The sequence below is a fragment of the Hyaena hyaena genome, unplaced genomic scaffold (assembly GCF_003009895.1).
Source record: "Hyaena hyaena isolate Hyena2069 unplaced genomic scaffold, ASM300989v1 scaffold_871, whole genome shotgun sequence".
Lineage (NCBI taxonomy): Eukaryota > Metazoa > Chordata > Mammalia > Carnivora > Hyaenidae > Hyaena > Hyaena hyaena.
The window spans coordinates 383,496-395,997 of NW_024081500.1; the positions used below are offsets into that span (position 1 = coordinate 383,496).

General features: G+C 41.3%; 1 protein-coding gene across 1 annotated transcript; it reads left to right on the forward strand.

The window, feature by feature from the left end:
- The first annotated feature begins 5,083 nt into the window (after nucleotides 1-5,083).
- On the forward strand, nucleotides 5,084-6,135 carry LOC120222355 (vomeronasal type-1 receptor 4-like). Its single transcript, XM_039220153.1, is given in 2 exon segments — nucleotides 5,084-5,402; nucleotides 5,405-6,135. Coding segments are annotated over 2 exon segments (1,050 nt in total).
- The last annotated feature ends 6,367 nt before the right edge of the window (nucleotides 6,136-12,502 follow it).

Below are 12,502 nucleotides of genomic sequence, written 5' to 3' on the forward strand. Positions count from 1 at the left end.
GTTACCAAGGGTGACTTTCGCATGGTTTCACACAAGAAACAAACATTATTTACAATCTTTGAATTCAGTTTTATGTTTTCTTTTTTTTTTTAAATGTTTTATTTATTTCTAGGAGAGAGAGAGAGAGACAGCGTGAGCAGGGGAGGGTCAGAGAGAGAGGGAGTCACAGACTGAAACAGGCTCCAGGCTCTGAGCTGGCAGTCAGCACAGAGCCCGACGCGGGGCTTGAACCCACGAACCGCGAGATCATGACCCAAGCGAAAGTTGGACGCTTAACCGACTAAGCCACCCAGGCGCCCCAATGTTTTATTTCTTCTATAAAGCATGCATTACATTGCAGATATATTCCACTAAAGAAGAACAACTTCATCAAATCAATTTTGTACAATGAATGTTCTTGAAGATCTAAGTTTGGGAAGGATCAGGCTTGCCACCTGTTGCCAACACTGAGTGCCTGGTACCAATGAACAGGCTTTCCTGCCAGACGCAACCCCAGACACACTCCACCTGAAATTCTCACACAGGAGTGAAATAGGGATGAGTGCTGTCTCTCAACAGTCTACCTGTGGCCTTAACTGTATGGTAAAAATTGTGTAGGGGCATCTTATTTGAGCATCAGTTTTGCTTCATGGTCTCAAAAGAAAAGCCATACATGAGTGTTGTGTGACTCCATATAAATGAGGGTATTAACCAGTAGGGAAATGAATCAGTGACCCCCAAGGTACCACAAATTATCTCCTGAATCTCCATACTGATCCCCTTTATATCTCTATTGCCCTTAAGGACTTCATAGGATAATTCCTTAGGTCTTGTCCATACTCAAGATCATACCGCATCACCCTCTACTACCTTAATTTGCATTTTTCCCTCCATCTCTACCAGATCCATCTACCTCTGTAGCCCACTTCCAACTCTCACCCACTTAGAATAGCTTCCCTCTGTCCCATACCATTGCTGTGATGTCAGCCAAATACTCCTGACTTCCACTGCCTCTGCCTTCCCCTGGACCTATATTTCCCTTCTTGCAGTGACCTCAGCCCAATTTCATACCATTATTACCCTGCCCTCAAATCCCCAGCTTCAAATACTGAGTGCCATTACCTCCCTGTATTCTTTGATTCACAACCCTACATCTGCTCTTCTCCTTTGGGCCCCTTAGTGTACTCAAACACACTACCCTTTCCCACTGATTTCATTACCCACAATCACCTTGTCTGCAGGAGCCCATTATCCCCTCTGGAAGGCTCCTGCTCTCCTTCGACATTAACTCTCTCAACACTAACTATCCTCAGGAAATTCATATCCCAAAACACATTGTAGTAGAGTTTTCAGCTTCCTGTTTTATGCTGCCTTGGCCCAGTTTAGAGCCCCCGCCTGGGGGACAGCAGTCTCTCCTTCTTGAGCAACTGGTCAAGTCCACACAACCATGACCACGCTTATGGAGCTATCCTACTTATGGCCACCAAGAATCACCTCTAATCAGTCTGGGGCCAACTACCAGCAGATGGGGACCCATCTTTATGCCCTAGAATTTAAGGAATTATTCAATGAGCCAATGATCAGAGAGTCTACAAAGCCAGCTAGACCCACTCTCTTTACCATACATAACCTACCCCTCTACCTTCAGGGGGACACATGTAGCCTCCCTGTCGTCTGAAGCCAAGCTGCCTTTCGTCTGTGTCATTGTGTTGTGTCCAAATATTAAAAGAATCTTTCAGATTTGAGAGCCATGGGGCTGATACATCTGCACCCCATTGATTGCACTGATCTGGATGGCTATATGGGTGACCCCTTCCTCCCTCTCTACTGCATGTGCATCCCTCCCAAAGCTATATGATGGGTGCATGAGGATAACCTTCCCTGATAAAGGATGACCTATCTTTGGTCAACATGATGCAAGTAGCTACACTCCTCTGCTGGACTCTCAACACAAGCTCTCAAGGTCCATTAGTAACAGAATGTATGGAGGGTCAAGGGTCACAGCTTCCAGATATACCCAAATGAGATGCGGCGTGGGAAGTCTGCATTTCTTATTAAATGAAATGAAATAAACCACTAATAAAGTAAATAAAATCAGTTAAACAAAACAAAATAAAATAAAAGAATCTTTCAATCTTATAAATATATTCCCCTTCCTTTGCTGTACTACTTAACCTACTGTAGACAGGAACTCTACAAGGGGCAACATTCTGAGCAAGCTTTAAATGTCAAAGATGTTAAATGTTGCCATTGTGGGCTTTGTGACAGGGAGTCTCAAGGGCAATTAGGATCCTCTTGTCTTGCCTCACAGGTTTGTAGATATGCACGAAACCTTCCTCTACCAACACATTACTGGAATACATATCCACCTGGTGATTTAGTGATTGTGGGCAAGTGAGTGGGACAGTGACATCTGTGTGGATGGATGCACTGTGAGTGTGTCAAAGTGCAGATATTTGCATGAAATCAGTGTGTGTGAGGATGAGGACTTATTTCAGTAAATGTTTCATCGTGTTTCAGACAGTGAGTGTGCATACGTATATTTGCACATATGTCTGAGTCTCCTCTCTGTACATTTCTGTGGTTGATGAATGGGTTGTGAGCCATATGGCTGTTCCCTGATATGGCAACTATGGTGTGAGTAGAGAAGAATTTGCCTCTTACCAAAAGAGGTCAATAGATCAAGAAGGAAAATAAACAATTTAGTACAAAATTAGGAAAATGTATGTATATATTTTTGAGGATAGATTAGCTGTTTCTTTAAAACCATCTCTACCTCACACTGCTTCTTCCAATGGTGGGCTTCCTCCCAGTTACACGTTGCAGGTGATCATGTACTTTCCACTAGGTAGATGCCCAGAAAAACATATGTGTTTTGTTGTGAGAGTCCTGGGCCGAGCCCAGGAAATGACCTGTGTAAAGAAGAATTAACTTCACCCTAAGGGAGGTCTGGCCTTTGCCCTCTGCTACTGGAGTTGATCTCTAATCATTTGAATATCATGCCTGATAGCAGTGTCTTTGTTTGTTTGAAGGTTTGATCACCAGGCTATCTAAAAATGAGGTTTATGATGACCCTTTGGGCCTGAAGTATCCTGTACAAAAGTACCTCTGGAAGGGCTGGAGGCTAAAGGTACCAGTTCATCCTGAGGACAGAATGGACAGTGAGGTCAGCCAAGCAGAAGGTAAATGGTAGAGCTGTATTAAGACCTCTGGGCACCAACGCTTGTGAGAGCCACCCTCACTGGCAATAGCCCATAAGTGTTATCCCGTATGGACCCCAGAAGGTAACACTTCATGACTCCACAGAGAGAGGACAATGATGGGATACACACTGGGTACATTTCCTGGACTCTACTCCATGCATCTCTTTCCTGTCTGATGTTCACTTGTTCACTTTCCCTGTAACAAACCACAACAATGAGAAGAACTGCTCTCACTGAGTTCTGTGAGTCCCTCTAGAGGACTATGGAAACTGAGCGTGATTTGGGGAAGCTCCAAACTTACTCTTGGTGTCAGCACTGAGTGTGGTCTTGTGGGCACAGCAGTCCCTTTAACTCCTCTGTCAAAATAAAGCTCTCAGGGGGAAGGGATGGTAGTACATGGAAAGGTAGATTTCTCTGTTGCAAAATTCAAAGAATCATTTTGACTATTATACTTTATGTTTCTTCTTTAATTACAAGATCAGTGAGTGCCTCTAGGAAATTTCAGCATAAGTTAAGTCTAGAGAACTCTGCTAACCCTTCACTACAGTTGAATGAAGAAAGTAGCTTTGGCTTCAATGATACTTCAAGGATGGATACAATCTGCCTGTGAAACCATCTGATTCTGGTGCTTTTACTTGTGTTGGACATTTTCTCAACATCTACTTCTATGGATTTTGTTTGTTTGCTTAGACTCAGTAGCACAGCTGGAATCGATATTGCTAAAGTATATTTTCCTAGAAATTTCTATATCATTTCCAAATCCATTACCATTTAGCTCTATTAATGTGTCCAATAATTTCTAATATAAATGAATATCAAGTTTTTGCTTCTCATTACAAAGTTTTCAATTAGCTTTTCTGATATCACTTATCCTGAATATTTCAATAATGCTGCAACTTAGGGACTGAAAATTAAGAATGATATTTATTTGGAGTAGAACTTCTCAAGAAAGCAGTGAATCCAGTGAGACACACCTACTTGGCTACCAGTCCCCCATGAGTCAGACTTCAGTAATTCCTGTTCCTTTCCTAGGAGACCCTGCCTACCATAGGGATCATCAAAGAGGAAGAGGTTTTCTTAAACATTTCAGTGGTCTATTTGAAGATACTCAGAAGGAACTTTTAATTGGTCTTCATAATTGGCAACTGGGAAACAACTTCTTCATGAGTGTTCTCAGCTGCCTTCGGCTATCATTGTGTGTATAAGAGAAATGATAATTACACTTCCATGGGAGGTGAGGTCACAGATTCACAGACCTTTATCTGAGCTTGGCTGCCTCCCAACCACATGTGCTGGCTGTTGTGATTCACACAGAGCCAACACTCCTGACAACAGGGAAGAGTCCAGTGAGTACTTCTATTTCAATCTGGGAGGCACAGTTTACAAGGAAATGTGGTCTGAGTAATGTAAGTAAGTAAATAAGTAAGTACTTGTGGTAGAAACAGATTCAATAGCAAAGCTAGAGAAGGGGGAGGAAAACCTCCTCAGTTGTGAGCTGAGCAAGTGAAGACAGACTCACAGTGACTCCTAAAATAATATAATGATATCCCCACTGAGGATGACTGTTGGTAAGGAATACCAATGATATAAAAATGGGTTTTCTTATCCATGGAAAGACTTAGTTAAGAAATTGATGTTTTGCTCACATGTCCTTAGAAGAACCACAGCCTATATTCACTATATTATGAGTGATGTGCTTATAATGCTTTTATGGTTATAATGAAGAGTCGGAAAGAACTATCAGAATAAGTTCACTTTGTGCAGAAACCATGTAATGGACTTTATTTCTAGAATAAGCCAAGTATGTGTAAGAAGTCTAGCTCTGGGTTTGTGATGCTGGTACTTCTAACTCTTACTACTTCTTCAAGTCTCTGGCACTCCCACAGAAGCAAACCAACAAAATGGCTGTTGATGTCAAAACCTTCAATGAACCTTTTGTTCACAGGAATGATTGTTGCTATAATTTAAGGGGAAATGTACTGAATGATAGAATAGCTTCCATGGATTTGGCAATAGCAATCATCTTCTCATCACAGACGATAGTTGGAGTCCTGGGAAACTGCTCTCTTCTTTACCATTATCTCTTCCATTACCACACTGAAGGAAGGTTGAGACCCACAGATCTGATTCTCAAGCACCTGTTTATAGCCAACTCCCTGTTGATGCTCTCAAAAGGAGTCCCCCATACATTGGCAGCTTTTGGGGTGATATATTTCTTCAATGATTTGAATGCAAACTTGTTTTCGATGTTCAGAGAGTGGGCAGAGGGGTGTCCATTAGCAGTATCTGCCTCTTGAGTGTCTTCCAGACCATCATGATCAGCCCCATGAACTCCTGGTGGAAGGATCTTAAAGTCAAAGCTCCAAAGTACATTGGATTCTCCATTACCCTCTGCTGGATCCTGCACATCATGGTAAATTTTATCATTCTTGCTTATGAGTTTTATGTATCTGGGAAACAGAGGAGCAAAAACATCACAAAGAACAAGGATTATGGATACTGTTCTATTTCTGATCCTGAGACAATGACAGGGCGACTTTTTGCAGTACTGATAGTATTCCCTGAAGTTTCACTTTCTGGGCTGATGATCTGGGCCAGCGGCTCCATGGTCTTCATCCTACACAGACACAAGCAGCAGATCCAACACATTCACAGCACTAATGGCTCCCCCAGACCCTCTGCTGAGTCCAGAGCCATCCAGAGCACACTAGTGCTGGTGAGCACCTTTGTATCTTTTTACTTCATCTCCTCTATCTTTCATGTTGGCGTTGCTCTTATTTATAATCCCACTCAGTGGTTAGTAAACATCTCTGCCCTAACTTCGATGTGTTTTCCAACTGTCAGTCCCTTTCTGATCATGACTTGAGACTCCACAGTACTCAGGATCTGCTTTTCTTGCATAAGGAACACAAACTCTCCTAATGTTACCAAAAAATGTAAATTGTATGTTTAGCCACTGTTAGTGCAGAGCCTGATCCAGGGTTCGAAATCACAAATCATGAGATCATGCCTTGAGCTGAAATCAAGAATCAGATGCTGAATTGACTGAGCCACCCAAGCACCTCCAAAAAGTCAATACAGCATCTTAAAGCATAGCCACATGTCTTTCTATGATGGACTCTGTGTATAGACATTTTAACAGTATTTGTTCTTCCTATCAATGAGCATGGAATCGTCTTTCCTTTTCTTTGTGCCATCTTCTATTTCTTTCATCGATGTTTTACAGTTTTCAAAGTGTTAAGAAGTTTGCCTCCGGTTAGGTTTATTGCTAGATGTCTTATTATTTTGGGTACAATTGTAAAGGGAATGTTTTCATTTTCAAAGTTTGTATTTAATGGGACGTGTGGGTGGCTCAATCGGTTAAGCCTCTGACTCTTGATTTCAGCTCAGGTCATGATCTGGTGGTTCATTTGATGGAGCCCCACATCAGGCTTTGCACTGTCAGCAGGGAACCTGCTTGGGATTCTCTCTCTTTCATGCTCTCTCTCTCTGCCCCTTCCCCACTTGTGTTTGCTTGCAAGTGCTCTCTCTCTCTCCAAATAAACAAAACTTTAAAGTTTGTATTTAACTTCCAGTTACTTAACATACAGTCTAATATTAGTTTCACACGTACAATGTACTGATTCAACACTTTCGTGCAACACCCAGTGCTGATCACAATATTGCACATCTTGCTCCCCATCACCTATTTAATCCACCCCCCATCCACTTCCCTCAGGTAACCACCAGTTTGTTCTCAATAAGAGTCTGTTTCTTGGTGTACTTCGCTCTCTCCTTTTCCCCACTTTTGCTCACTTATTTTGTTTCTTCAATTCCACATATGAGGGGCGCTTAGGTGGCTCAGTCAACTGAGCCTCAGTCTCTTGATATTGACTCAGGACATGATCTCAGCTTCTGAATTCAAGGTGTGTGTTGTGCTGACAGAGGGCAGCCTGCTAGGACGAGCTCTCCCTCTCTCTCCGACCCTTCCCTACTTACGCACTCTGTCTCTCAAAACAAATTAATAAACTTAAGAAGAAACCATTAAAACTCCACATCTGAGTGAAATAATATGGTATTTTTCTTTCTCTAAATACCTTATTTCATTTTGAACAATATTCTCTAGCTGCATCCATGTTGTAGCAAATGGCAAGATTTCATTCCTTTTTATGGCTACGTAATATACCATGTCTTTTTTACTCTTCTTTATTCACTCATCCAATGATGGACACTTTGGGTGTTTCTATAATTTGGCAATTGTTGATAATGCTGCTATAAACATTGAGGTGCAAGGAATCCTTTGACTTAGTGGTTTTATATTCTTTGAGTAAACACCTAGTGGTGCAATTCCTGGGTCAGAGCTAGAGACAAGGGAAATTGTTTTCTTTTTTTTTTTAATGGTTTTTTTTTAATGTTTTATTTATTTCTAGGAGAGAGAGAGAGAGAGAGAGCGTGAGCAGGGGAGGGTCAGAGAGAGAGGGAATCACGGACTGAAACAGGCTCCAGGCTCTGAGCTGGCAGTCAGCACAGAGCCTGACGCGGGGCTAGAACCCACGAACCACGAGATCATGACCTAAGCCAAAGTCGGACGCTTAACCGACTAAGCCACCCAGGCGCCCCGGGAAATTGTTTTCTTAATTTCTCTTTCTGCTGTTTCATTATTCATCTTTAGAAATGCAACAGATTTCCACACATTGGTTTTATATCCTGCAACCTTACCAAATTCATTTATCACTTCTAGTAGTTTTTTGGTGGAGTCTACCATATGATGCACACATACACACCCACAGAATGTGGGTGAAATTCTGGTACAGGCTACAACCCGGGTGAACCTGAAAGACACACTATATCTAATAAGTAGGACATGAAAGGATATATATGGTATGATTCCACTTAAACAAAGTACCTAGAGATATCAAATTTATAGACACAAAGTAAAATTATGCTTGCCAGCAATTGGGGGAGGGGAAATGGGAAGTTATTGCTTAAGGGATAGAGTTTTAGGTTGAGATGATTTTAAAATGCTGGAAATGCATACTGATGATGATGGCACAATATGGGAATACCACTGAAGTGTACAATTAAATATGGTAAAATTGTCACATATATTTTATGTTATGTATATTCCACCATAATAAAAAGGCGCAAAACCACAACAAATACCTCATTATACCTACTATGATGAGTGTTATGTAAAAAAAACAACATAAAAATAACACATGTTGGTAAGGATGTAGAAAAACTGGAACCCTCATACATTACTGGAGGGATGGAAAATGGCACAACCACTGTGGAAAATGCAGTGGCAGTTACTCTGTAAGTTAAACAAGAACTTACCATATGACCCAGAAATTCCACACCTATGTATGTATTCTAAAGAAATGAAGAGATGGAAGAGGTCAAAGACACAATCTTGCAGGTATAAAATAAATGAGATTGAAATGTAATGTGTCACACGGTGATTAGGGTTGATAACACTGTATTACATATTTTGAAGTGGTTAAGGAGCGCCTGTGTGGCTCACTCTGTTGAGCACCCCACTTTGGCTCAGGTCATGATCTTGCAGTTCATGGGTTCAAGCACAGCCAGACTCTCTGCTGTCAACAAGGATCTTCTGTCCCCTCTTTCTTCTCCCTCTCCCACTAGCCCTCTCTCTCTCTCAAAAAATAAATAAAACATTAAAAAAATATTAAAGTGGCTAAGAGAATAGATCTTAGAAGTTCACTCACACACAAACACACACACACACACACAATCTGAAACTAATATAGTGGTATATGTCAATTATTCTTCAATACAAAGAATTCAAAGAGAATTGAAATAGAAGTTCAAAAAGAGATATACCAACATGTTCACAGACGCTATCTTCAGGAAAGCCAAGGGAGGACACAAAATGTGTAAACATACAATGAGAATATTGTTCAACCATAATAAGGACTGAAATACTGATACATAATACAACATGGATCAACCCTGAAAACACTATGCTAAGGGAAAGACACCAGAAGCTAAAGTTCACATATTATGTGACACCATTTCTAGGAAATATGCAGAAGAGTCAAATTCAAACAGATGGACAACATATCAGTAGTTCCCATGATGGTCAGAATGGGACTGAATGGTTAATGGGGAAGGGGGTGTCCTCTTGCAGAGAATAAAATGTCATGGATGGAAGATCTTGGGAACATGACAGAGTAGGGGGACCCTGAGATCACCACATCCCATATTTATAACTAGATAACATGCACATCCAGGTCAATACACTGGAGAGCGATCTGAAGACTGGCAGAACAAACTCCACAACTAAATATAGAGAAGTAGCTGCATCTGAAGGGTTAGGTCAGAAAGGCAGGGGGAGGCTGCCCACAGGACAGAGTGAGTTCCATTCACAGGGAGGACAGACTAAACCCTCACACCGCAGGTTCACACCGGTCAGACTAAACCTCATAATGTTTGGCTTTAAAAACCAGAGGGGCAGATTTCTGTAAGTTTGTAAAAACCGGTGGGACATGGAGCCTGGAGCTTGTAAAGTCAGCTAACTCAGCCCTAGAGGAGGTGGGGGGTGAATAATGGGTGAGTCCCAGCCCTTAAAGAGACAGCAGCCTGTACAGAGAGACACACGAACATGGCATTTGCCCAATGCGAGGGAAAAAGGGAGGCATCTCTGTTCGTACTGATTTCAGAGTATGTCTGGGGACTTCTTTAAACATGAGGGAGCTGGTAGGTGTCATTTTCCTCTCCCACCCACCAGTTAAACACAGAACCACCTGCAGGAAGCAGAGCTGCACAGTCACCTGCAGCCTAGGCCAAGTGCTCAGGGCAAATTTCATTAATGTTGCCCACAGACTCCTCCAGCAGCAGTGCCCAGTCACATACCCTCAACTACTGTCCCGCACTGGGATCACCCACTGTGTACCAGCAGCCCTGGTACACAGCCTCCAGCTATCATAGTGCTCAGAGTGATCTGGCATAGGACCAGTGGCCCAGGACACATTTGCTAGCACCACTGCCCGACTCCCAAATTCCCTGGCAGGCACTCCACCTCATAACTGGCTTCCAGGGACCCACTAATATCACAGAGAGCAAGTACAGGCCACAACAGGCAGAGAGTCAGTGCCCACAACCACACTGAAAGGAAAAGTGAACCAGACACAACAGCAGGGTATAAGCAACACACAGAAGTTACTCTCCTAAAGTGCTGGGTTCTGGTGAGCAGAGGACCTGCACCGTTGGCAACTCCAGTACCTCCTCTTCATACATCACTACTTTCAAGAACAGAAGACACAGGTGATTTTTCTAACACACAGAAACAGATACAGAGGGGCAGTAAAATGAGGAGACAGAGATAACTATCCTGAACAATATAATAGGATAGGCCACAGCCAGAGATCTAAGCAAAACAGATGTAAGTAACATACTGGATAGAGTATTTAAAGCAATAGTCATAGGGATACTCAACGGACTTGAGAAAGAGTGGAAGACATCACTGAGACCCTTAATACATATTGAAAGAATGACACGGAAGAGATAAAGGCCTCAATAAACACATGAGAAACAAATTTTGTGGAACAAATAGCAGGAATGAAGAAGCAGAGGAACAAATTAGTGACCTAGAAGACAGAACAATGAAAAGTAATTAGGGTGAACAAAAGAGAGAAAAAAAGATTTACACAAAACAAGGGCAGACTTAAGGACTCAGTGACTCCAAAAATATAATATTTGTATTACAGGACTCCCAGAAGAAAAAGACAGAAAGGGGAGCAGAAAATTTATTTCAAGAAATAATTACTGAACATTTCCTTAATTTGAGGAAGGAAAGAGATATCCAGATCCAGGAGGCACATAGAACTGTCATCAAAATGAATAAAAGCAGGGGGAACTCGGTGGCTCAGTTGGTTAAGTGTCTGACTCTTGATTTTGGTTCAGTTCATGAGGTCAAGCCCCACATCGAGCTCCCTGCTGACGGCAAGAAGCTTTCTTGGGATTCTGTCTCTCCCTTTCTCTGCCCCTCCCTTGCTCTCTCTTGTTCTCTCTCTCAATATAAATGAACAAACTTTTTAAAAAAGTCAATAAAAGCAGATCCACCCAAAGACATGTTGTTATTAAATTTGCAAAATATACTGATAAAGAAAAAGTCTTATCTAAAGGGCCACAAGGCAAAAGAAGTCATTAACTTATGAGACATAACCCATAGTGCAGCAGATTTTTCGATAGAAACTTTGCAAGCCAGAAGGGAGTGGCATGATATCTTCCAAGTGTTGAATTGGAAAAGTTCACAGCCCAAACTACTCTATCTCAAAGGCTATCATTCAGAATAAGAGGAGAGAGAGGGTTTCCCAGACAAACACAAACTAAAGGAATTTGTGATCACTAAACCAGTCCTGCAAAAAATATAAAAGGGGAACACTAAGAGAAAAGGAGAGACCATAAGTGACATTATAAACATAGGGAACACAAAAGCAGTAAAAATGAATATTTCTGTAAAAAGTCAATCAAAGAACTCCCAAGTAAAAAGATATAAATAATAATAACATATGCCTAAAATCTGCGGAGGATGGAAGAAAAGAAAGGGTCATTTAAGTGACCATCAACATAGACTGCTATATGCTGAAGAGATGACATACAAACCTAATGGTAACCATATGTAAAAATCATTAAGAACATGCAAAGAATAAAGAACGAAATCCAAATATGTCACTAAACAACATCAGCAAAAAATGAAAGGGAGAAAGACAAGAAAGGATCAGAGAAACTCTTCAGAAACAATATATAACAAATAGTAACAGGACAATAAAAATATATCAGCCCATTTCTTCACTGGGTTGTTTTTCAGGTGTGCAGTTTGGTGAGTTCCTTATAGATTTTGGATATTAACCCTTTATCTGATGTCATTTGCAACTATCTTTTCCCATTCCGTCTGTTGTCTAGTAGTTTTATGGATTGTCTCCTTTGCCTTGCAGAAGCTTTGAAAAGCTTGCTGAGGGTTGTATAAATATGTGATAAACTATATAGAAAAGTAAAAAATTATTAAAAAAATATATATCTATCAGTAATTACTTTCACTGTAAATGCACTAAATGATCCAATATAAAGACACAGGGTGACAGAATGGATAAAAATAAATAAATAAGACCCATCTATATGCTCCATACAAGACACTCATTTTAATGTTCATTTAATTTTGAGAGGTGGGAATTCCAAGCAGGCTCCACGCTGTCAGCACAGCATCTGACTTGGAGCTCTAACCCAAGAACAGTGAGATCATGACCCAAGCTGAATCAAGAGACAGAGAGACAGATCAAGAGACAGATCCTTAACTGAATGAGCTACCCAGGCACCCT